The sequence below is a fragment of the Apodemus sylvaticus genome, chromosome 17 (assembly GCF_947179515.1).
Source record: "Apodemus sylvaticus chromosome 17, mApoSyl1.1, whole genome shotgun sequence".
Lineage (NCBI taxonomy): Eukaryota > Metazoa > Chordata > Mammalia > Rodentia > Muridae > Apodemus > Apodemus sylvaticus.
Genome location: NC_067488.1, coordinates 47,128,615 through 47,154,826, shown reverse-complemented (window position 1 = coordinate 47,154,826; position 26,212 = coordinate 47,128,615). Strand labels below are relative to the sequence as shown.

The following is a 26,212-nucleotide window of genomic DNA, read 5'->3' as shown; positions in this document are numbered from 1 at the left end:
AGACTGTAGGAGCCTTTTCTGCTTCAGATACTCAAGTTTCATAACGTTCTCATCAGCTCTCCCTCAATGGTTCATTCCACAATGATATACATATCACGCTAGGTGCTCTTAACCTGGAAGGGTTGTGTAATATCTGCGTCTTCCCAAGACTTCATGATCCCAAATCAGATACAGCTAGTGTGGTGTTCATCACCCCTCAGAATTGATACAAGTAAAATTTACTTTGTATGAGGTGGAAGCTCTGAATTTAATTCAATCTTTCTGCGTGTAGAATGGTGTTGTGCTAGAACCATTAGTCTTTCTTCCAATGCATACCTTTGCCTTTCTTTTGTAGCAAATTCAGTGATTATGATTTCCTATTTTAACCCTTCAATAGTCTTGATTATGTTTTATGTTTTCATTAGTTAACTTATTTATACACTTTACATGCTGATTACTGTCCCCTACACAGTCCCTTCCCCCATGTCACCTTCTCTTCTCCTCTGAGAGGGTGCACATGCCTCAGGTACTGAATACCCTTGCCTATGGAACTCAGTTTCTTCACAAGGCACCCATGGGTTCAAAATGTCCCCAACCCCAACCTTCCAACACACACACACACACACACACACACACACACACGGCCTTAGTTTTTCTAAGTTTTATTGTAGGTAAACATTTTATTACAGTGTTCAATCTTAATGCAAGGCATTTTGGAGTTCCTCTCTTAATCCAGAGGCCGCTCCTGTTTGTTTCTCTAGAGTGGTCACTTTGGAAAGTATTGACAGGCTTGTGTTGAACAATGCCACTGAACCACAGTCGAGATGTTTGTGGTTTTCTTTGCTGCAATGAACAGAGATGATCAAGGAACACTTGATCTGCCTGCTTTGGGCTGAAATCAAATATGGAGAGCTGAGGCTGCCATGGAGTGAGGGAGGCCAGGAGAAGGGGAAGACCAGATCCAGCTCATGGCTTGCTGGGTCATGGAGAGCCTGACAGAGTGAAAATAGGAGGTGAAGACATGATACAATGTCCCTGGGCTCCAGGTTGAAGGAACATATACAGACATCTCTGTGGAACGTGCATGTGTTCTAGGAAAGTTAAAGCCTCCTGTTTAAGGCTTAGCTACAGAAGGAACCGGAAAGAATATAACTGACAGCACATGTACATTTGCAGCAAAGGTAGATGCAAATATGGCCCCAGGGAGGGGTGTGGCCAGGGGACCCATCTCACAGCAATATAGTCACATAATTGCTGAGGGAGCCATTGTGCCTCATGCACAAAATTATCACATTCAGGGGAGAAATATGTGCACCACAAAGGCCATGTGGAAAGAGCTTTTCAGTCTCATCCAAAAATGACACTCTGAGAGATGAAACTGATCATGGGCTCAGCTCCCAGCCCTCCCCCGCCCCAAATAGCAGACACTCAAGATACAGACAAAGGCCAAGAACAGACTTGACCATGATCAAACCAGTGAGAACAGAAGGAGGTAATGCCATTGTGCCTGGATTGTCAAGAAGGTAGTGATTGCCCAGGGCCACAGCCCTACAGCAGACCCTCGTCTGAGGCCAGTGGGAGTGCAGGTATCCAGGCATTCTGGAGGGAGAATGGCCGAGCTGTCTAGACTAAGTCTCTGGTCCTGGATCCACAACTTAGCCTGTCTGCAGTTGACACCATGAGTTCGAGACTCCCAGCCTCCCCATTGCTCCTCGTCCCTCCAGTCTGACCATGGCTGTGTCCAGCTTTGTCCACATCAGTGACATTTATACATAATGAGGGTCCCCAGTGCCCTCTACAAGGTCCCCCAGGAACATCAGACAACCATGGATGACCATGTCCATTCTTGTAACCACATGAGCCTGCCCAATCTCACAGTCTGACCTCCCAAGGGTCTCACCTGAGCCTGCCACCTTTTACACAGAGCCAGAAAAGTCCTATGTTATTGGTGCCTGAGGTGGACAAGCTGACCTCAGCAGTTCTTAAACCCTAAACAGACCACCGCGGGCTCATCCTCAGAGGCCTCATCCCCTCAACAAGTCAGAGGAAAAGGAAGGAAGATCCTATAGAAGGCAGGAAACTGGAGAGAGAGATGGGGGAGGGGGCATGGAAGGAGGGGAAGGGGGAGAGAGGCAGAGGAGGAGAGCACAGGTGGGGTAACTGCTGTGTCAGGGCTGAGAGCAAGGAAGAGTGTGCATCTCAGTGAGGGTTCTGTGGTGATGCTGAGGCTGAGGTGCAGGGCTGCTGGTGAGATCGGGAGGAGGGAGCCTCAGCACACCTTCCCAGGCTGGCTATTGTCCCAAGGGGGCAGTGACAGGTAGTCCTGATGCTTTAGGGACTTGAAAAACTGAATGGCTGGCACCTGGGGCATGGGTTGGTAGGGCAGCTTTTTGACAGACAAGTCCTGATCTAGGTCCTCAATCTCAGAACACGGACCTGGAGAGGGTGGCTTACTGTGTGGTAAGAGGGGGCCAGGTCCTAGGCCGGGGAGGAAGCAGTAGTCCCCAACCTGCTGAAGAACAAGGAGGCCTTCGGGGTGTGGGGATGCTGGGCCTACCTCCTCCCTGGGCTCTCCTGGGCTCACTGCAGGGCTGCTTGTCACAGGAGGAGCAGGATTACCTGGAGGGGACTTGGCAGCCTGGCTCATGCTTGGAGGCAGCTCCACATAGTCGTCAAACACTGGTGACCCAAGAGCTGGCCTTCCAGAGGGGACCCTGGGTAGCTTAAGACAGACACCGGGGCTTTGGGCTGAGGAGAGCCCTAGAGAGGGGCCCAGAGACGTTGACAGGGGCCCTGTGGGCAGAGTGAGTACCAGATCTGCAGGAGTGACATAATCAGAGGCCATCATACTGTCCTCTGGGCCCCCAGAGCTCATGGGCAGAGTCACTGGGCTGTCCCTCGGCTCCTGTTCCTCCACCCCCAGCTCAACTGCAGGGATCTCCTTTGGTTTCACGGAAGGGCTCTCTGTGGTTTCCAGGCTGGACCCACACTGCGCATCCACAGCCTGGCCCTGTCCCATCACCTGGGACAATGGGACCAGGTGTACTTGTCCTCCAGGGGGCAGACACATGTACTCCAGGGAGCCTGGCAATGCCGGCTTCAGGTTCTCACCAACCTGGGGGGAAACCAGCTGGGCTGGGAGATCAGGCAGGGAGTGGGACTGGGGAGGCCCGAGGTAGGGGCCGTTGAAGTCAAAGCTGGGTGTTTTCTTCTTAGGTCTGCCAGGAGTTGGTGGGTCTATTTGAACATCGGAAGGCTGCTCTGTAGGTTCAGATGAGGCGTCTGGGGTTGTATCAGGCCCAGATGGTGGATCTCGAGCCATGTTAGGGTCCTCTATGGTGAGAGGTGACACTTCATTGTCCTCCAAGTGTCTATATGACACCCTGTGGGGATAATAGAGGCAGTGATGCAGAAGCTAGATATTTAGTGTGTACCCAAGGCATCTGAGGCTCTCTGGAAGGCTTGATCTCGCCTCCAAGACTCACAGTAAGCACCGAGGCATGAGATCCTGTGAATGACATGGCATATGTCCCGTGTCCTGGGATCATGTGCCCAGGGCTCAGTTCACACCATCATCCTAACGTATGTTCTCTCCTGGTCCTTGCAACCCACTACCTTCAGGGCCAGGTTCACACTTTCCTGGGCACCATATGGGGCTACTGACTCCCTGGCAGGTAGGCTGAGCAGTCTAGAGTCCCACAGTATACCCACTCGGTCATCCAGGAGGCTATTGCAATGCAGGGCTTACATAGGTCACCTGGCAAGAAGAGGCTTCGTGCTCCGGGATGCTGCCTCTGGTCTCTTGTCTGTTTCACCCTAACCTGGGAATGAGGAAAAATCTTCCTCATGTCTACCTGGAGTGCCACTTGCTATAGTGGACAACGTCTCATTCAGAGACCCACAGGCTCGGGATGTGCGCCATGGGGAGGTTTCCTCCCGCAGGCTCCCCAAGGATCAGAGGCCAACCACTTACCCCAGCTGCTCAGCGAAAAGGTTGCTCTCTGGCCCCTGGGGAATGGGATTCTTAGTGATGAAGGCTGCCTTGCTGCCAAGAGTCCAGAGTCCTTTGCCTCCGTCCTAGAAAGGGAAGGGCATTTGTGTCTGTGAATGTGGCACCTCAGGAAGGAGGGGACAGTGGAGGACACACCTGTATATGGTATCTTCCATGAGCTTCATACATGGGAAGAATGTACCCATGGTGGGGCCCAGCTCACACCTTGGACTCAAGAAATGGAGAGGCAGCCGAGGGCTTGTGAATTCCCTTAGCCCTAAAGCCCCTGAGGGGAGCAGCCATGCTCTTCCCCCAGTTTCTTCTCTCATGGCCTCCCCATGGCCATTGTTCTGTGAGACATGGACAGCCGTGTCCTTCCGTCCTTCACTTTCCTGTCGCAGGATCTGACCCTCTGGAGACACCCTGGCTGCAGCCAGCTCTCCCACCAGCTCAGAGGCATCTTGCTATCCTGGAGCCCCTTACCTCCTCTCTGCCCTCAGGAGCAGATTCTCCTGAGCCGCCTTGTGCAGGAGAATGCCTCTAATTCTGTCTGTGACTCCAGATAGAACTCAGGACAATGCGTGAGACTCCTTCACCTACGGTGCCCAAGCAGTGCCAGAGACCCACCTCCAGCTGGCCTAGCCTGCTGGCTCTCCCACCCTTCCCCACCGTGACAGTAAGGGGACAAGGAGGCAGCAGCAGGGCCTGCCTTCCTACCTGGAACAGGAGGCTCTTGCTGGGGCTGGGGATTTTCTCCTTCCACTTCCTGTACAGCCTGGAAGAGAACAGAAGGGTGGGGACCTGTGTATGCGCGGTTCCAGAGATCTCTTGGCAGCTACTTCTGTGCCCATGTATAGAGGGAAAACTGAAACCAGGGGAGTAAACGGTGGGCTGGGAATGATAGTGTATCAGGCTGTGTCACCTGGGAATGATAGTGTGCCAGGCTGTCACCCTGTGAGCCCCGAGCCTTGTTCCCCCTTTGCTCTGCCCACAGACTGCACTTACCTGCACCCAAGGACACAGCCAAAGCGGAGGGCCAGCAGCAGGGTGAGGATGAGGAAGACCAGGATGAGGACCATCCACAGCGTGGGCATCACTTGTTCAACAAGGAGAAGTAGCATTAGGAGGGAGGCACAAGATTCAGGCTACAGGAGGAGGCTAGTGTCCCCTAGGCCCTCTGTGAGAAAGGCCAGAGGAGGAAATCTTGGGTCTGTACCCCAGGATTGACATGGGCAAGTTCTGCCTTAATCAGCACCAACAACCTGGACAGGGGATGACTGAGCTTGGCAACATGGAGGACTTCTTGAAATGAGAAGCATGGGGCATGGCTTTCTGATCCAGGGAGGGCCAGATGGGAAGATTTGCCACATAAGTTTCCTCTGGCAGCACCCGAATCTTCTTGACCTGAGTCCTGTAAGTAGCCTCCCCATCTCCAGTGGGAGAGCCAGCAGGCTAGGCCAGCTGGAGGTGGGTCCCCCTTTATATAGGGCTGACTGTGTGGAATGCTTCATTACCCCCACCCCCCCACCCCACGTCCCCATTTAACCCCGCCCAGTGTGTGTCAGGCGCTGACCATGAGATGCACCAGCATTGGTATCAAGGGAAGAGGATTGGAAGGACCGATGGGTCCCACCAACCTTCGAACCCCAGGCACTCATCTGTGTACATAGTTCGAATAGCTTTGCAGCCATGGTAACAAGGAACCCAGACTGATCAATCATGGCTGCCACAAAGGCTAAGAAGGCCACAAGCCCTATCAGTAGAGGCCTAGTCCCCAGCTCCTTTCTTTCCCCAAGTCCCCCCTTACAGTGTGTGTAATATACCAAGTGCCATTCTCCAGGGATGTGCACGGGGTAGAGTGGTTCTCCAGCCTCCCTTGCCCTGTGCAGTGGGGCTGTCTCAGGAGTGTGGTGGTGGCCAAGGGACATACCCCAGTCAGTCGTCCAAGTGTACTCATTACTCCACTCGCTCCAGCGCCCATAGTAGTCACGGATGGGCCTGACCCTCACCCTGGCGCAGTATGTGGTGTCAGGCACCAGCTGTGGCAGGTCCATGCTATGGGCACGATCTAGGTTCTCTGTCTTGCTGTCCTGCAATGGCAGATGTGCTGAAGCTAAGCCACTAGGGGTTCAGGGGTTCAATTGCCATCCTTCTAGCTGCCTCCAGATCCATCAAATCTCTAGTCCAGTCTAGGATACCAGTCCAGAGCCTACTGTAACCACCCACTGTGGTGGCCCCAGATCCCACCTCTTCCAGCTCTTCCAGGCCCAAGTCCAGGATCTCCCCATCTCCCAATTTGTTGCTGTGCCTTGGCCTAATTTCTGTCTGATCCAGGAACATCATGCTAGTTTGCTGGGTCCTAGGCTATGAGTTGGGGGTCAGGACTGACTTTCTCGTGACTCTCTGCTGGTCCCAGTTTCCACACTTCCTGTTTGAAGTAAGAATCCTGGCTGACTGGTCCTGCTTTAGGCTTTTTGGAGCCCCAGGGTCTGCATCTAGGTGGCAGGCCTCTGCAGGTGTGGGATGTGTGCTGGGCAGGACTTGCCCTCAGCTTAGCCCTCAGCAGCTATGCCATTGGGTCAGATCTGGTTCTAGGGAAAAAACACACCCAGGTCTTGGTGATCTTTGAAACCTTCATTCCATACCTCTGCCAGTCTGACCCTTCAGTTCAAGGGCGGCACCGGCCATGTGACCGTGTCACATCACCTCTCTGAACCTGAAAACTTCATCAAGAAATTGGACTGTCACCTGTTGACCATGTGGACCTGTGTCCTAAGGCACAGGGGTCAGGCTCCTGGCAGATAGGGCTCCCTAGAATGCCCTCTCTTTCCTCTTCTCCCTGTCCATAGCATCCCCTAAGTCTTGGACCTCACCTCCCAGCTGTCCGATTTCTTCTTGTACTGAACCTGGAATGTATGTTCAATGAATGAGTACGACATTTTCTGAGTTTCCCAATGCAGGCTGTAGCTGTCTCTGTTCTTGGTCAGGTTGAGGGTTGGAGGCTTCATCTGGACTGGAGGGAGGATAATTTCAGGGAATATCATCACATCCTAGCCCCAACAGAATGTTCTCCATTATCCATGCTGGTCAAGGTACGCTCTACTCTGGACTAATATCCCTAACCCCAGCCACTCTGACTCCTTGGAACTCTGTGGTTGTAGGAATTAAGAATGGTCTCATAGGTTTATATGTTTGAGTCCTTGGTCTGGTCCCTAGTTGGAACTGTTTGGGAAGGATGAGGAGGTGTGGCCTTATTGGAGGAGGTGTGTCACTGGGGCACGGGGGTGGGCTTGTGCTTCAAGATGTGAGCATGGTGGCACACACCGTAAGTTCTAGCACTTGGGAGACAGGTAATTGGATCTTCATGGGTGTGAGGTTAGCCTGGTCTACAAGTTCTAGCACTTGGGAGACAGGTAATTGGATCTTCATGGGTGTGAGGTTAGCCTGGTCTACAAGGTGATTTCCAAGACATCCAGAGCTAAAGAGACAAAACTGTTTTGAAAAATCAACTAGCCAACCAACAAGCAAGCAAGCAAGCAAGCAAGCAATGAACATGAGCTCTCAGCCCCTTCTCCAGCTTCCTGCCCCTGATCCCTGCTATGGCTGCTCTGCATTGTGGACTCTTACCCACTGGAACCATAATCCCAAAGTAAACTCTCTTCTATAAGTTGCCTTGGTCATGATGCCATAGCAATAGAAAAGTAACCAAGGCAAACGCCCATCATTGCCACATCCCAGTGTTATTCCACGATGGTCCCTGGGGTCCACGATGGTCCCTGGGGTGAGGGGGGAGCACCTGAGGTAAGCCTGGGTGGCCCAAAGCTTGTTGGTGCTTTGCTGCTAGTGTTTAAAAAAATAATCATGGCTTTCTATCTTCGTCTATGGAATGTTCCAGCTCTGGGCAACACACTCACTTTGTGGGACCTCCCTAACTCTGTCTTCCCCTTTCCCTTGTGACATCCTTTCATTTTCCCATTTTACACATGGGAAAACTGAGTCTAGAGAAGATAAAGACTGGGCAGTGGGGAGCTTGTCCCATGTTAGCCACTTCCGCTGTCACTTCAGTGACTCTGGGAGCTGCCTGAAGTTAGCATGGGATGGCAAGTCCTCGCTGTTCTAAAAGCCTCCCCTACACGGCTGTGTAGACATACCCGAATGACCATCTCACCATCGCACTGTGACCACACTGAAAGCTGGGGACTTTCGGTGACAGCCCTGACCACTTGGAGAACAGACAATGACAAGCTGAGACTTGGGCACACATTCAGACTTCCTCATGTTGCTGTGATGTGCATTCTCAGTGAGGTGGGCATTTTAAAGGAAAGCGCTCAGTCACCTCCTATCTCTCCACGAAAGCAAAAGGTTCATAGCTTATGACTTCATAGGCCTTACCCAAAAGACTCCCTGTGTCAGGGTCCTTGTCATGAGCCAGGAAGGTGGGACACAGGTCTGTGAGGAGGCTGTCTGTGGGAACCCACTCCCTCCCTCCAGACATAAAAGTAAAACAGAGGGCTGAAGGTGAGCATTAGCTGAAGGAGGGCCTGGAGATCTCAGCAGGAAAGGACAGGTATGGAAGGACAGCGGTCCAGGGGAGGGGCAGGCATGCAGCTGGGACAAAGCAGAGGGGAAGCAGAGCAGGTTCCAAGTGAGAGTCTTGAGGATGGAGGGTGTGGCCTGCAGTAGGGAATGAGTTACAAGCTGGCTGTAGCATGGCTGTCTCCTTGCAAACGGCAGAAATGCATTAGAATAACTCTCCATCTCTCTCCATCTCTCTGTCTCTGTCTCTGTCTCTGTCTCTGACTCGGTCGCATATGTGGTCATGTGGATATGGGGGCCTGTGATGGTTTGTATATTGGGCCAGGGAGTGGCGCTATTAGGAGGCATGGCCTTGTTGGAGTAGGTGTGTCACTTTTGTTGCTACTTTGTTTCCAACCCAGTTCCCCAGAAAAGAAAGCTCAACTCAATCAGTTAACAAAACAAGCTACAAGCCTAGATTGGGCCACCTCCCACTACACTAATTCCATCTGTATTATCCCATATAACTTGCGGTTTCTCCAGGCCACGAGCTTCTCCCTCTCTCCACCGCCTCTCTGGTTCCCCCCCCCCCCGTAGCTCCTCCCCCTCCAGTTTATTCCTGTCGCTCCTCCCCTCAACTCTCTGCTCCTCCCACTTCCTCCTACCTAGTCATTGGCTCAAGCCTTTATTTGCAAAGTTAAGGTGGGGAGAAGGTTCACTAGGCAACTCCTCATCTGCAGCCCCTCTGAGGAGTGGAATTAGCATCAAAATACAAGCCCAGAGCTAGCCACAACCTGTCACTGTGGGTGTGGGCTTTAAGACTCTCATCTTAGCTGCCCGGAAGTGAGTATTCTGCTAGCAGCCTTCACATGAAGGAGGAGCTCGGCTCCTTCTGTCCCATGCCTGCCTGGATGCTACCTTGCTCCAACCTTGATGATAATGGACTGAACCTCTGAACCTGTAAGCCAGCTCCGGTTAAACGTTGTATTTATAAGATTTGCCTTGGTTGTGGTGTTTGTTCACAGCAGTGAAAACCAAACTAACCCAGACTATACACAGGCGTGCAGAAGCCAGAGAAGGATGCTTTTTGTCATTTTTCTGTGTCCTTAAGACAGGATCGCTCACTGAAGCCAGATCCAGATGAGCAGACAGAAAACCCCAACCATCTCCCGTCTCTTACCAGGTGCGCACGAGCCTGCTCAATTGTTTTATGTGGGTGCTGGGATTCAAACTCAGGTCCTCATGCCTGTTCATCGATTACTCTCACCCACTGAGACATACTCCTAACCCAAGAATAGTCATTTTATCCCTATGAGTGAAAAATCTGCAAATCTTTGAAAGTGACAAACGCAAAGATGCCAAAGAGGTCCCTGTGCTTATTGGGATGACCCGATGAATCCCTATAGTTCTGGGAACTCATGCAGAGGCAGGGCACACTCACTGTGGTTATAGCTCTTGATGGTCTTCCCTTGTTCCAGGTGTCTAACAGAGACTGAGTACTGGTTGTGTGCACTGGAGTTAGACACCGTTAGACTGCAGTGGTAGCGGGTATAGAGTCCGGACTGCAGCTCCTTCACCACCGGAGAGCATTTCTCCTCCCTGGGGAGGTAGAGTTAAGCTGAGAGCAGGGTTGGGGGAATGTCAGATCCAGCTAAGACCTTAAAGAGGTGTATGGTCCTGGGGATTAGAAGAAGCAAGGCAAGAAGGACAGGGGACACTCACGGATCTGCAGGGCTGGGGCGATAGAAGAGGCCAAAGGAAACAGAGCTGGTCACCTGGGTCCACACCTCCCAGGAGCAGTTGAGGGACTGGATCCCATCAAAGAAGCATTGCAGGTTCTGTGGCTGGGCCTTGTCCCCTGTGGAAGTACATCCTCTGTCAGCCAGACCACCCTCTCCCATTGGTTGGGATAGTAGGTTATTCACAGAGAAGAGCTCCTGGAGAGCAACAGAACCTGGCTGAGAACATCAGCCCAACTCTTTTCTCAGCCTGCCTTCTGCATATCCCCAGCTTGGGAAGAACCAGGTACCTCTGCCCCATCTTGGGAGAGGTGGACCAGCTCTAAATGTTGAGGGTTAGAATGAACTCAGAGACATAGGTGACCCTACACACAGCCCAGCGCTTGTAAACATAAGGGTCTATGCTGCTGCTATTGCAGCCATGACCGCATGGCAGTCATTAACAGAACATGTATGTTGCCATCGAGCCAAGCGTGTGTGACACAGAGTGGCCCAGATAAAGAACTGGGAACACAGGACTGGGAGGAGGCACTGATGACGAGGTAGGGCAGATCCTGGAGCCTCACTCAGGTATAGACTGTCTCCACTTCTGGGCTCTTAAGTGGGGCGCTTCCTATCAGCTCCATTACCTGACTGGGAGTTCCAGTGTACCTCTGGGCTCCATCTGCTGGGTCTTCCAGACAGGCTTGAACCTGGGGTGAGCTGAGTGCGCACACGGGCCGCATAGATACTGTTGGGTAGGAGTAGCTTTGGCTCGAGAGTGACCCGAAAGTTGCTAGTGTGGAGGCTGGAGGCATCCTGTGGAGATAGGGGAGCTGAAGGAGGAGGCCACCCTGACAGGCCATCCTACAGGGTGGGCACAGATGGCTCAGGGTCCTACCTCCCAGGAGTCCTCAATCCGCTTATAAGCCACCTCGAACTGTATGTCCTTTTGTGTAAGCCAGGAGACCTGGGCATCCCCGTGGGACACATTCCACTCCAGCAGGAAATGATCCCCCAAGGGGCTGATGCTGATGTTCTTGGGAGGCGGTGGCTGCACTACAGGGAGGGAAGCAGAGGGAGGGTTCATGGGGCTTGCACGCTGAGGGAGCAGAGGGCAGACTGGCTGTCTGGTTACCACTTGGGCTGAACCCATGCAGCTTCAGGTCTAAAACCTGCAGAACTGCAGATTTGACAGAGATTGTGTCTTACAATGCCTGGACAATCAACTCAGTGGGGCCTCCTACTGCCCTGCTGTGCGCTGATGCTTTTTGCCCAGCAGAGGGTGCTGTGAGCCAGCGCGCCCCTTGTCTTGCTAAACACCCTCTTCACAGTTCAAGTGCCTACCACTGATCTTCCTTGCCCAGAATAACTGTAGTGTCCCCAGATGACTTTCTTGAACTTCTGTCACCAGACAGAAGCCCTTATACCTTGTCTTGTCCAGCTGCAGCTCATTGTAACCCCCACGTCAGTTTTGTCACACCAGGCTAAGATTTCATTTCTGTGTCCCCTTTCCCTAGTTCAAGGCTTGAGATACAGCTCCCTGTATCTCATGTTTTCCCTGCCATTGCCCAGCCTTTCAAACTCGCTGCTTCCTGGAATCCAATGGTCATGTGTGGCGTATCCAGCATGCCCCACTCGCTCAGATCTCCCCCTGCAAGCCCCCTTTGCACACATGATTTCCTGCCTAAGCAATGCTTCTGGTTCTGTGATCCTCCCAAGCAAGGCCTTGGCTGCAAAGCTTCTTCCTTGCTTCCTTCTGGGAAGCCCCTCCTGATTGCCAGAGCCCTTTGCTTTCCATCCCTGCATGGGGCAGCTGGAGCCTAACCCTTCAGTCTACACCCCCAAGAGAAGGGACTCTTTCAGACATCAGCGGCAGTCACATGATCAAAGGCCTCAATCTAGCATTATTGGTGCGCAAAGAGGACTCACAGTGTCCTCCTAAGAGCGACATATGCTAGGGCCTAGAACAACAATCCAACTACAGTTTCTCAATTAGTCTGCAGTGCTGGTGATGTGTCTGCTATGGTCCCCCAGATGATCCTTGACCCCACTTAGATTGTGCTGTAACAACAGGCCTTGTGGACCTGCAGGATGCTCTCTGGTGTCCAAAGAAGGTGGCAAGGAGCCTGACTCTGGGTCAGAAGTATGGACAGTGCCTGACAATGTGACCTATCACAGCCATCTCTGTGCCACAGTTATACTCGCGGGACCTCTGTGGGTCTTGGGGCCTCAGCGACAGGGCAAGGTGTTGCAGCCATGGGCCAAAGCAACCAAGAGCAGAGTTCTGTCCCCTGGAGAGTCACAGGAGTCACAGCCACAGCTCCTCCAGGAGAGAAGCTTTGCTGCCTGGCAGAGGCAGCTGGGACAGGAGCAGCCTCACATCACATCTGTTCTATCCCCCAGGACAGGGCCCTAAACCTGCGGGACCCTCACTCTTGCCTGTCTCCAGTATCCTGCCCACTCCTGCCCCCACTGCCTCGGCAGGACCCCAGCTCCTCACCATGCTGGGTCAGTGGAACCATGAGCTGTATACCCAGATCACGATCTGGACGGAAGGAGTAGTAGTCTTCATTTGTGATGAAGAACCGAGTATAGGGGATGACACATCTCCTGGGCACACAGCGGTGGGACGTCGGGCACTCAGACCACATGAGGTGCTCACTGAGGTCACAGGACACTGGCTGCTTCCTGTCAGGGAACATTCATTAATTTTTACTACGTGCCCGCTTTTATCCAAGGTCAGTGTCTGGCAGTGAACAACACACACACAGATACTCTCTCACACATGAGAGAGGGAGAGAGAGAGAGAGAGAGAGAGAGAGAGAGAGAGAGAGAGAGAAGACAGAGATACACAGACACACCAAGAGAAATTGAGACTCGCATGCACACAAAGACACAAACACAACTTATATACATGCAAAAGAGAGACACAAAGATACACACAAGGACACACAGAAACAGAGACACACACATGCACACTGAGACACATGCATAGAGAGATATAAACATGTACAGAGAAAGACACATGCATGCACACATATACACACATCTAAACACACATACACATATATCAAAGACACACACACAACACAGAAACTCACATACAACACACATGCACATGCGCAGGGACCTGCCCATACAGTGAGTATCCTTATGGGAACAGGCACACACACAATCACTTAGTAATATATCATCATTAGAAAATGGAGAATACAACCAACAATCAAGAATGAGGAGCCCAGAAGTGTCTGTGAGGAGTACAGGCAGACCCACCGCATGCATGATTTGACCAGAATCTCCAGGGACTTGCGGGGAAAGCAGGCAATTTCTGCAGCAGGCTGATTGCCAGCAAGTGCAAAGTCCCTGGGGCTGCCACCAGGCCTGTAACTGGATGCACAGACTGGCGAGTGTGTATAGTGTAGCGTCTATCTGGTTAATGAGCTTGCTCAAGCCACATCACAAGAAATCTGACTGCAGTCCCGGTGGAGCCCCAGAAGCCCCTAGCTTCAGAGATTTCTAGTGGACGTTAAGCGTCACTAATTTGGGCAGCCATGCTGCGGAGTAGTGTGTTATTCTTCCCCGAGAGCTTTGCCGCACACAGCGCCTCTGACCAAGGTCATATAAACAGGTCAAGGTCATTCTCTAGGTGAAGTTTATCTGCTCCCCTCCCCTTTTCTGTATCTTCCCCCTCAAGGTTAATATTCCTGAGAACAGAATCTGAAGAGATGAGTTCATTGAGCTTACAGATCAGTAATTTCTCTCTAGATGTGGAGCCAGTGACCTTCATAGAATCATAGCACTGTATCCGAAACCCAGATCACTCTGAAACCTATGGTCATTTGGCAAATGCCTCAAAGCCCTGAGACCAAAAGGAGCCTCTCCCCAAATCTGAATTCTTACACTTGTGTCCCCAAGTCCCTACTGAATTCCTACACTTGTGACATCAGCGCAGGGTGCTCTTGGCACCTCCCTCTCTGTCATCTTCTTTAGTTTGTACTCTGGCCCTGATGACTTGTCCCTGAGTACTGGCTGTAAGCAAAACAGTCATGGGTCTGGTCGCAAGGAATGTAGGTTTCGTGTGTTTGTTAGTAGAAGGCAGGCAGGAACTGAGACTGAGGAAGTGAGAGACGTGTTCCGGTGCAGGATTTGAAGGGTTAGGATGGTGGAGTAAGGAGATAGCTCCATTCTGGTGTCCTAAGTACACGGGATGGTGGTGGTGGTGTCCGAGTTGGTGAGACCTGCATCTCATTGGGAGATAAACTCAATAGTGCTAACTAAGGAGCAGGAAAGGAGGTAGGGACATTTAAACCCGGCCTTCACAGTCATTTAGTCAAGCTGTCACCTCTTCCCAGATAATAAAGTGAGATGTGGCGACAGCAGAAGCAGGACCATCCTGGAGCAAGAGTGGAATGCGGCTTATGGCATTAGGAGTCAGAGCAATGGATTACCTAAATAAAACCACGGAGGGCTGCTTGTGTGGCAGGCGGGATGTCTGTGCTAGAGTTGGTCACCCTCATCCGAGTCTCTGCCCACGATCTCTCCAAAGACTGCACATACATAGGAAGCCAGGGCTCCCTTTACAGACCTCACCTTCTCCAGTGGACAGGAAAGAAAAGGGAAGCAAATAGACCAGAAAGAGTTGTCAGAGACATCAGAGGACCTCAGCAAGTGTGGTGACCATGACACAAGTAAAGGTGAGTTACAGGAGGTCACCCTGGGTGGGTGGGTGGGGAGAAGATGGTTCAGGCCTGGCCATTTGGCTAGGGGGTCTTTCTCAGTGACAGGTGCAGTTTGATTTCCTTGGAGATAGCCAAATCCTGGGGGAATATGTTCAGGCAAAAAATTCCAGGGGAGACAGGAGGACTATGAGATCAGCAGCTGCTGAGAGGCGGGGGCAGTGAGGACTGGAGGAGAGAGACAGGATGCTCAGGGCAGGGGAGGCCTGGAGCTGCAGGAGCTGCAGGTGTTGGGATGGCGGTGGAGCACACATGCAGGGTGACTGGGGATGATGGCGGCAATCACTGACAGCACAGCGCTGGGGAGGAGAGGGCTTGGTGACCAGCAATACCAGTGGGCTCAGTGGCACTCACTTCTCGAGCTGGTGATAGAGGGTCAGGTTGATGAGCCCCTGGGCATCCTCTGTGTCGGCCCAGCTGCAGATGATGTGGTTGGTGTAGTCATTGTAGCACTGCAGAGTCTTCAGAGGGACAGTTTCTGGTGAGGAGAGGCAGAGGATCAGGAGAGGCATCATTTCCCCTCCAGGTGTCCCCTGTTCCTCTCACTCCTGTCCCACAAGCTTTTTTTTTTTTTTTTTTTTTTTTTTTTTTTTTTAAGACAGAGTCTTTCTATGCAACCCAGGCTGTCTGAAACTTGCTTTGAAGACCATGCTGGCGCTAATCTCATGAGATCCTCCTGCCTCTGTTTCCTGAGTGCTGGGATTAAAGGCATGTACTACAAACCCTGGTCTCCAGCTTCCTGCCGAGGCCCAGGTGACCAGGTGGAGGGCCCTGAGCCTGGTTCGACTGTGTTGGTGAGCCTGTTGAGGACGGTCCTTTTCTGTCAGAAACTTGAGATGCCATGGATTCTCAGCCCTGATGTATGCTCTGCGCTGCAGATGCCCACACGTGGGCATTGCTGCCCCTGCTCTCTGAGGTGTCACTTGGTAAGACAGACACAGCAGTGCCTGAGAAGTAGGGTCCTCATCTGCTAAGCCTTGGCCTCTCTCTAAAGCTGGGCTTGGTAAAGAGAAAGTGGCTCCTATATCGTCATGGAGGAAGTCCATGGGGCACTGGGGGCAGCCTTCTAGCTTCAAGACCCTCTGGAGTACCCCAGAGGAGAGGGCTAGAGATATTGTGTGGAAAGGTCCTTATGCCAAAGCTCACAAGAGCAAGGGTTAGGGGACCAGAAAGTCCTTAGAGGAATAGTGTGTCTGGGGGATGGGCAGAGAAGATGCTGGCTCACTGGAGGTTGGGGTTTGGGGGATATGTTTAGTAATATGGGCAGAGAGGGACACCGTTGAGCTTGATGGTCCAGGGCCAGGCAAGGATGAGCAGATACAGGAAGAGCAGGGAAGAGAGGGGCCAGGGGAACCCTGAAGGAGAGAAAGAATATAGGAGGGAGAGGGAAAACCAGAACTGAATACAATAGCCGGAGCTGCAGGGGTTCTGGGAGCTTCTGGGATTATGGTGGGTTCAGTTCCTACCAGACTCAACACTAAAAAGGCAGATAAATGGAAGGGGTGTTCAGTCTTACCTTCTGCCTCTGTCACCCCGTGTCTCCAGCAGAGAGCCAGCAGGGCCATGTAACGCAGCCCCCAGGTAAGCACAGTTTGCTGGTCCATTTGTGGCACTTTAGGTGGCTGCCCAGGAAGTTATGGGCAGGGTGGTGTCCTCATTGTCCCCGGCTTCTGGACTGGTGCTTGGCTGGGGGTTGGGCCCCACTCATGTTACAGGTCTTGTGATTCTTCACTCCTAGATTGCATGCATCCTCTGCAGCTGCAAAAAGTGTGTAAGGTTGTGGTTCCTCCTCGGACCACAGTGCGGTGCCCAGAGATGAGAGCGAGGCTGCTGTTAAATTTGCACCAGGCTCCACAGAGACCCGCGCCTTTGAGGGATGTGGGGGTGGGGCGGGGCATGCCTAGGAGGGCTCGCTCTCTGCACACCCCCAGCCTTCCTTGCTCTCTAGCACAGGCAGAGCTCGGTGCTCTCCCCGCCTCTGCTTACTTTACCATCGGTCTCCCACAGGCCCCTCTGCTTCCCAGTTCCCCTTTCTCTGAAGCCTGGGGATTTCCTTGTTTTCACTGAGTTCACTTGGGAAGTACCAGGGGAGCAGAGCCCTTGCTGAGGTTCCTTCTCCAACAGGCATTTGACGCTTGAGTCAAGATATGCATGGCACACACCCATCTGTCCATCTAGCATCCATCTATCCATCCATCCATCCGCCTATGTATCTATGTACATCTATATCTATATATTATTCATCTATGTATGTGCACATCTGTACATCCATTCATGTATCATCCAAGTGTCTGAATTATGCATCTGTCTATTTATACTTCAGCTGTCTGTCTATCAATCATCTTTCTATCTACCATCCATCCATCATCTATCATCTATCCATCAACCATCTATCATCTATCAATCATCGATCTATCAATCATCTATCCATCATCTACCAAGCATGTGTCTATCATCTATCTATCATCTATCAATCATCTATCTTTCTATCATCTATCAATCTTCTATTTATTGATCTATCGATCATTTAACTATCAATCATGTGCTTATCATCTATCTATTTATCTATCTATCTATCTATCAATCAATCATCTATCAATCAATCATCTATCTACCATCTATCTCTCATCATTAATATTTCACATAATGCTCATTATGAAAGGAGAAACCAGTAAACAGCATTAAATGATGGAATATTCCATTTGAAAATTCCAAGATGATTGAATAACATAACACACAAATCCCAAACCTTGTTCTCACCTCACCCCACCATACATAAAGTCAATTAAAAAGTACGTGCTAGATCACGTCAAACCTCTGCTATTGCTGCCCATGAGCTGTCAATCTTAAAAGTAACCAAAGGGTTCTGTGACAAAGAGGGATCAAAGGGTTTGGCAGCCAACTGCCTGCCTTTCATAAAGCCAACAGAATCAATGAGTAAGGGGAAAAAGGGGGATGTACCAATGACCAATGTCTTCATCTGGGAGGACTGCTGTCACAAAGCACCACCGATAGCTCATCAAAACCACAGACATTTATTTCTGGAATTTCTGGAAAGTGGTGAGGTCAAGGTCAAGGCACACACAGACTGAGGTCAGATGAGGCTTCTTCCTCACAGGCTTCTCACTGTGACAGCCATAGTGGAGGCATCAAGGGAGCTTCCTGGAATGTCTAACATAAGGACACCGGTCTCCCGTACCCTTCCCCTGGGGATGGAGTTTCAACGTGAGAGTTTTGGTGTACATGAGTATTCAGTCTCTATGGATTTCAGTGGTGGAGAACAAGTTATCCTCTACTGTAAAGACAACAGAGCTGTGTCATCAAGAACCTCAACAGAGAATCTAAATATACACAGAGTCCAAGTCATCAGCTGACGGAGGTTGGACGCCCACCATCAGCCAGGAAGTATGCAGAGCGCTTTGGGGAAATCAATGCATCTTGGCCAAGGCAGCTGTTAGAATCCTTGCAGACAGGAAACGGAATAGGGCTGTGGAGTGATGGACCCACAATGCCACAGCTACGGAGGCAGGCTGGGACTGAGCCCAGGTGGGTTGGCCGAGGACCCGCCCTCTCTAACCATGCTGTACTGAGTTGTGTTTCCTGATCATTCGCAGAGGATGTGTCCTATGTCGGCCCCAACTCAGATTGCTCTGCCATATTTTATTGACCAGAAGGAGAGGAAAAGTTGAATCTCTGAGCTTGAACTCCTTGGTTGCTGCAGAGCCTCGAGCTATACAGACTGCTGTTGTTAAAAAAAAAAAAAAGCCAAGAATTCCTGAGATAGGAGACGCGGGATTATAGAAAGATCAGCGTGCTGAGGGGTGAAGTCACAGAATGGATACCACAGATGATCACCCAATGTGGTGGATGTGCAAAGATGGGGACAGGGCCAAGGCATGGGACACTCTCCAGAACACAGTGGAAGCACTAGGAAAGTGGACCAGGTAGAGGCTCAGGGGTAGGCATGGCCAGCAGTGCCAGCGGCCTCCCTGTTCCTTACCTTATTGGGCTCATTTTTTTCACAAGAATAAAAGGTAATAATATGCCTTACTCTCTCCTTCCTCTAAGCATGATCACATGACTAGATGCTGTCCGAGGAGCCCTGAGGGAAAGCTCTGTGTATGTCTTTCCCAAAGACGACTTAAAAGGCATGGGCTTGCATGGGAAGAGGTCTGTTTGTTTACACTTTATTCTTTTCTTCCGCTATCTCAGAAATGACGGTTGCAACTCCAGTAGCCGTTTGGATCACAAGGAAAGGATGGAAGCCACATGCAAGGAAGGTGTGATTGGAAGAGAATCTGGCTTCCTCGTGTGCCTCTGGGGTAACCACCCCCGCCTAAGGCCTGCTTCTGTGTGTCTCTTAATGTGAGGGGGGAAACGGGACAGCTATGGAGTTAAGCACTGCTCGTGAGAGTTTCTGTATACAACTACCATACAGCTGGAAATGTCCTCTGGATATAAAGAAGATGGCTCTCTGCCAATCAAGAAACAATAGGGAAAACTTGATTCAAGGAGGTGCTGCTGAGGAAGGGGTAGAGACCAAGGTCAAACTCCCACGGTTCCCCCACGGGAATGCGGCACTCACTTATGCACTAAACGTGAGCATTCAGCCTTTCAACAACAGAAGGGTAATCCCAGAGCTTCCAGAAGGAAACACACAGCATAGGACAAAGGTCATCTTGGCAGATAACTTCAGAGAAGAGACCTAAGTTTCTAAACACAGTGAGGAGGCAGGGAGATGGTTTAGCAGGTATTTCACTAGTCTGAAGATGTGAGTTCAAGTCCCGGATTCCAAAGTGGACAGAATTCGCCCAGAAAGTCATCCTTTGACCGTTGCCACCCATGCTGTGAGACACTCATGCCTTGTCCCACAGTAACAATAATTCACAAAATAAACAAAAAAAGACCAACTCATCCTTTTTGTTCAAATATCAACCGCAGAGTTTGCTTATGTAAAGGCAGAGAAGAAATTTTCAGATATTTCCTGAAAAGAAGTTATTTTAGCATGTTTTTCAGGAAAAGACAGATTTAAAGCAAAAACAACATGCCGGATGGGAACAGAGAACCCAGCATGCCCTGCAGTTAAGTAGGGGAGATTTGCCACTGCATGAAGCAAAAGCACACAGCGAAAGCTCAGATGACTAAGGCGGGGAGGCTGTGAGGCAGGCGAGGGGGAGTGTGAGAGAAGAACTGAAAACTGACTGAGGACCTGCCCAGCTGTATGAGGGCACAAAATGCTAATTAAACCCAAGTGCTGGTGAGGAATAAATATGAATAGTAAGGGACACTGACCACGAGGTTTGAGTCGGGGCCTTGGTGGGCATTCATTTCCATCTACTAGTGAATTCAGACTAGGAATTTGGGGGCTAGCCTGGGCAACACAGTAAGAACCTGTCTGAAAACAAAACAAGTTAGTCTTGAAGGTCTTTGAAGATGAAGGGTAAGTATAGAGACAGAAGGGCCTCAGAGAAATGGGGCAGGGTGGGGGTGGCAGAGAGGGAATGAAGCAGGAAACCGGATGTATTTCTACACCCTAATTCCTGAGTATATGAAGAAATATGATTGCAGGGAGGGCAGACAGAACCATTTCACAAGCCAGTCAGATCCAGATTTGTTAAAGAAGTGTGCATGCTGGCCACGTACGGAGCACTTGACAAGGGAAGGAGAGAAGCTCGAATATCTACTCACAGTGCATCGACAGCAAGAGGCTAAAGGGCCAATTTACTTGCCAGGCCCGTGGAAATGTTTAATGTGCAAACCATTCTGATGACTTGAGTCTGTCCCCTTGATACCCAGGGGACTATCAGAGCCAAAGAGGACTTGGACTGCCCCTCCTGGCCAACGCTAGCAGGGGAGAAAACCCCACCTCTGTCTCCAGGGGTCAGTGTGCTGAGGATAATCCCAAGGCTCAGTGAAATGGTAATAAAGGATGTGGAAGGATTTTGAATGCCCTGAACGAGCCGATTCTGAATCCCTAAAAATGGAGCAGAAAAGGTACAAGCATTTGCTAATAAATAACTGTAATCAGAGCGAAATACCAAAACAACAGTGACTATAACCATGTGCATCAATGCTGTCTCCAGCCACAGGCATAGAGGGACTGCTCACTGGTGACTGGTGCCCTTTAGTCACTGAGCTGACCGTGCCAAGTTAACTTCTTCCTTTACATCCAGATCCAAGGTGGATTAAAGATCTGAAACCCAAAACTAAAACATTAAGAGCATCAAAACTACATCTTTCATCTTAGGGGTTGAGTAAAACACTGAAACAGAAACCACAAAGCAAAACAAAATGCAAACCCACAGACAGGGCTGGAGAGATGGCGTAGCTCGACACACTTGTTAGCAAGCGTGTGGACCCAAGTCTGAGGCCCAGAAGCCACGTGAAAAAGGCCAAGGATCGTGGTGTACAGTTTTGATCCCAGCAATGGGGAGGCCGATTGAAAGGCAGATCCCAGGAGATTCCTGGCCAGCCTAGTCTTTGTACTTCCGGGCCAGTGAGAAACCCTGTGTCAAAAAGAAGATATTCTGTCCCTAAGGAAGGACACCTGAGAGTGTCGTCTGGCCTCCACATGCATGTGTACATATATGTACATCCATGATCATACACCCAGAGCAAACAAAACAGGGGCAGCGACAGATGATAGAAATGCTTAATTTGATACAGGGCATCTTGAGCTTGACAGAGAAAAAGCTAGCCCGGGGACATATATTTTCACCACAGGTTACTAAATCTGAATTCATGGCATAACTAGCTTGGCTGACAATCATGCAGATAAAGATTAGGGAGCAGCATGAAGGGAAACTCCATCCTGCACTCTAAGACTTTTAGGGGGCTATTGCCTTCCAGTGCTTTTTCTGTGGGACGCCTGGATAGTCTTGACTAATATTTTAAGCACACCTCTGGGATCTGACTGGAGCCAGAGATGTTTCAGGATTGGTTACTGGAGGATGGAAGCTGCTCTGGTATGCAGAGGAAGTGAAATGGGCTCAGGGACAGCACGTAACCAAGCCAGCACGGAAGCAGAGCGGAGCACCTCGAGAAAGGCATTGTGGGAAAGTTCCGGGATGTGTGTGGCCAAAGGGAGAAAGGGTTTGTGGAGTCAGTGAGACTGTCAGATGCCTGGGAACCTGGAGAGGGGCATCCTGTCTGGAGTGAATCATCTCCTGGATCTCAGAAGGCCAGGAGAGAAAACGACACGGAGAAGAAAGCTTTACACAGTTGTGTGAGAGCAAATGAAAGGAGGAGAGATATCAGTGATGAGCCGGGGTTCCGCCAGAGCATCGGCCCACACAGCGGTGGGCGCCAACGTGTCTCACAGATGCAAGGCCCTTTGGAGTGGGTGAAATGCTGGCTAAGAGAGGCAAGCCAGAAGTGTCCTCAACACGCCATTGCCCATGAAATGAGGTGAACTTGGTACCCTGTCTTTGACCGACAGACCGATACCTATTCGCATATATTTACAAGTGGAGGAAAAAAATGACTATCTTTTTCTGGAGACATTTTCCAACAGTCAATCTTCAGAACTGACTTAGGTGGCTTGCTGGAGGACTACTCTGGGTTTGTTTCTTTATTGGTGGTGTGTACACACAACACCCTGTAAGAAGTATTTGTTTATAAATGTTCCTTCGCTCCAAGCAGTGAGTGATAAGTCCAGGTTTCTGAGCTCCTCCTATTCTGAGTGATGTCAAAAAATAAGTTCAGATAAGGCAGAATTTCCTCAATCCAGAACCTTTCAATTTAGCAGAGGGTGTGTGTTCCTTGCCCAGATTGGATTGGATAATTTAAATGCCACCACTTCTGAATATATACCTAGCTACACAAGTGTGTTTGCATCATCCATGATTCTGGCTGCGTCTAACCACTAATAAATCAGGTGTCTGTGTCTAGTGTGTCTTTCTTTGACATTAAACACTCATGAAAGCATACCCTTTCCTACAGTACTGGGTTATGAATAATTTGACACAATAAAAGCAAAACTGTTGAGTGGGGTTTCTGGGGAGAGTTGCCAGGAGTGTGTACAAAGGTTTATTCACTATGAAACTACAAAGAAACCAGATAGGATTTAATTAAGTTAGAATCTGAATATGCAAGAATGTTCTGGCAAGGCCTCTGAGGAGGGAAATCCCTATAGCCAGGCCAAGAAGCTTGTATGGTGAGGCTACAAGCCAATCCCAGGTGTGGACAGAAACGCAAACACACGCACATGCACAAACACACACACACGCGCGCGTGCGCACACACACACACACACACACACACACGCGCACACACACACACACACACGCACACACATGTACACATGCACACACGCACATGCACACACACATGCGCATGCACACACGCACACACATGCACACGCACACGCACACACACACACACGCGCGCGCACACACGCACACACACACACACACACGCGCGCGCGCGCACATGCACATGCACACGTGAGCACACACATTCATGCATGCCAGCATGTACCTGACTACACCTAGGCACTCACCCTCCATAATGCTCTCTTATGCTGGGAATAGCTCAAGGCCTGGAATGAAAGAATCTATCCGATTAAATTTGCTCCGAGAGTTTCATTAAGAGTAGTTGCTATGGACAGAGGCACAGTGGGCAAAGTCTTACAGAAAAAACATGATGGATCCTTTTATAGTCTGACATGTGGTCCCAGGCTGACAGAGAGGCAGCAGGAAGAGGAAGGGTGCTCAAGTGTAAGGGGCGTCGCCTCACCTGCTTTGATTTAAAATCTAGGACGTTTTAAATCAAAGAAGCTTTTTTCTCAGGGTTACGTGGGTTGAGGTCAGTGTTGCTAAAGAAACTCAGGATTTGAGGAATTGCTAAAGGAATTCTCAGGATGAAGTGTGTAGAGGTTATGTAGAGGTCACCCAGAAAGCAGCTGAGGAGAGTCCTTAGACACATGGAACAGAGTGATGCCATCATGAACCCCGATCAACAGGCCTAGACCAATGGCTCCCAACCTTCCTAACCCTGTGACCCCTTAAAACAGTTCCTCATGTTGTGGTGACCCCCAACTGTGAAATTATTTCATTGCTACTTCAGTATTTTGATGCAGTTATGAATCGTGATGTAAATATCTGATCTATAAGACATCTGACAGGAGACTCAAAGGGTCCCAACCTGCAGTTTGAAGAACCATAGTCTAGAGGAAAGGCAGCAAGGGAAACAAACATCCTTGTGACACTCCGGTTCCCTTCCTAGGGTTAGATGCACAGGCGGCAGCAGCAAGTGCGGGGGACCCTTTCAGGGCAATCTCATTGACACCTTTCTGGTTTCCATACTGGACATTCGGTTCCAGCTAAAGACTGTAGAGCCGATGGCATGGTAAGGTCTAACGTGGCATTTTGGCCCCTGCAGACAGAGAAGGAGTCTTCTTCTCAAGCCTTTAAGAACGAGGTTGGGAAAGAGGAGATGCTGTGTTACAGAGAAGCAGGTGAAGGCCCCTTTTATTTTCAGGGCCAGATTAGGTTCACAGGCCCTGTGTGCTGGGTTTGAGCAGAGGCAGGGCCTGAACCTCAAGCTAATTCTTTGCTTGACAGGTCACAGAGGTTTCTGTCAAACAATGGCTAACATATGACCTCTGGAACACAGCATGTGGGACATATGAACAGGTGAGTTTATGAGCTATGAGACATGTCAGTGGTCATGCCCTCTGTCATCAGAGGGGCTGACTGTGTGCCTGTCTAGGAGGACCGGTCCCTAGCAGTGTGATGAGACACCTACCAGCTGGCACACTACATACATAGCAGACACATCTGGACTCAAATCCAAATCATCCGTGGTGGTTCAGAGCACTGTATTGTGTGTGTGTGTGTGTGAGAGAGAGAGAGAGAGAGAGAGACAGAGACAGAGACAGACAGAGAGACAGAGAGAAAGCATGAACGCATGAACACACACACACACACATACACACACACACACACACACACACACACACACACACACGCAGCCAAGACTCGGGGTGGTAACCTGGTATGTCTCTGGGCACTTCCCAAGTGAGCTTGCCAAATTACACCTGGTAACAAGGAGGCTCTACATCTCCGCCTCTGTCTCCAACACTTCTTCATCCTTGTAGGTAAATTTTCTCTACCCTCTCTCTTTCTCCTACTCCCCCCACCCACCCCTCCATCCTCCATCCTTAGTTGAGGACGGAGGGGGCTGTTTCTCCCACTCACGCTGACCCACAGATGTGTGACATGAAGCTCAGGACAGGGACAGAAGTAACATATGGATGGCAAAGCTAGAAGGAACATGGCGCTGAGCTCCATGGAGCGCGTTCGAGGGAGTCCTCCCTGCCACCAGACCTCCAGTGATAAAGCTGGGTCCTCCCAGAGCCCCAGAGCCCCAGAGCACATCCTCACCCTAACCTACCCCAGTTTGAATGCTCCTGGGTGCCCCTCCCCTATAAACTGCCTTGGGATCTGAGACCGAGTCACAGAGAGGCCAAGTTTGAGGAAGATGCTACCCCAGCTCCGTCTTATGCTGTCCTGTCCTGTCCTGGAGACCCCCACCGCCCCTACTTTGAGCTCATCCTCAGCTCCGTATCAGGAAGACAGACACTTACCTCTGTGCTTCAGGAGCCTCCAAGCAGCAGTGAGCCGCAGGCTCTTCCTACTTATGCCCCATCGGGAGGAAACAGAAGCAAATTGAGGAAGTTACTAGTGCCCTTTCGCAAGCAGCTTCGCCTGCTTCTCAGAACTGCGGACACGAGCCTCTGATAATACTCACGCCATTTATTTCTTCCAGAGAAGCTCGCGCTCCACTGTCTCCCTGTCAGCTCTCATGTGCCTTTCAGGTCTCAGTCAGGAAGGGCCTCCTCCACACCCTGTTCCCTGACTCCTCTGGAGGAAGCCGACACAGAGGGCAATGACCACCTTCCTGCAAGTGTGTGTCCAGAGCCAGGCAGAGACTGAGTGGACCCTTCTCAGCATGTGGCCTTACCCAAATCAGCTGCTGGAGGCCTCTTCAAGCCTTGGGACCCCTTGTGGTATTTCTCTAGAAGCACCTACAAGACAGAAGGGTTTTGAAGGTATGCTACTGACATGGAAATCCTAAGTTGACAGCAGTCAGTAGGCAGTGGGAGCATTCTAGATCCCTGGCGGTCAGGTTTGGCTTTCCCTGCTCCATCCTGCCTTGGAGTTCCTGTGAACTTCCCCCATCTTTCTCTCCAGAGCAAGTAAAGTTTTTCCTCTGTTCGCCTCCTCTAGTGCTCAACCATGGCCCAAAGGATGCTCTCAGGACCGGGT

General features: G+C 50.6%; 1 protein-coding gene across 2 annotated transcripts; it reads right to left on the bottom strand.

The window, feature by feature from the left end:
- Nucleotides 1–625: 625 nt before the first annotated feature.
- Csf2rb (colony stimulating factor 2 receptor subunit beta) lies at nucleotides 626–25,640 on the bottom strand. Of its 2 annotated transcripts, XM_052161567.1 has the most exons (14): nucleotides 25,531–25,640; nucleotides 16,459–16,700; nucleotides 15,297–15,420; nucleotides 12,707–12,894; nucleotides 11,105–11,262; nucleotides 10,854–11,022; nucleotides 10,208–10,343; nucleotides 9,927–10,084; nucleotides 6,844–6,983; nucleotides 5,901–6,060; nucleotides 4,976–5,066; nucleotides 4,688–4,745; nucleotides 3,953–4,056; nucleotides 626–3,362 (listed from the first exon to the last, which is right to left on the bottom strand). In XM_052161567.1, the coding sequence occupies exons 2-14, from the start codon at nucleotides 16,544–16,546 to the stop codon at nucleotides 2,249–2,251; spliced, it is 2,688 nt and encodes an 895-aa protein (XP_052017527.1). In that variant the 5' UTR covers nucleotides 16,547–16,700; nucleotides 25,531–25,640; the 3' UTR covers nucleotides 626–2,248. The 2 variants fall into 2 exon arrangements, with proteins under 2 accessions (XP_052017527.1, XP_052017528.1); XM_052161568.1 differs by lacking the exons at nucleotides 15,297–15,420; nucleotides 16,459–16,700; nucleotides 25,531–25,640 and adding an exon at nucleotides 14,655–14,770.
- Nucleotides 25,641–26,212: the final 572 nt, after the last annotated feature.

Coding starts and splice junctions, on each gene's coding strand:
- Csf2rb (XM_052161567.1), bottom strand. CDS start 16,546: ATGGACCAGCAAACTGTGCTTACCTGGGGGCTGCGTTACATGGCCCTG. Junction 15,421..16,458: donor CGGGGTGACAGAGGCAGAAG/GTAAGACTGAAC, acceptor TCTCCTCACCAG/AAACTGTCCCTCTGAAGACT. Junction 12,895..15,296: donor CTCTATCACCAGCTCGAGAA/GTGAGTGCCACT, acceptor GTTCCCTGACAG/GAAGCAGCCAGTGTCCTGTG.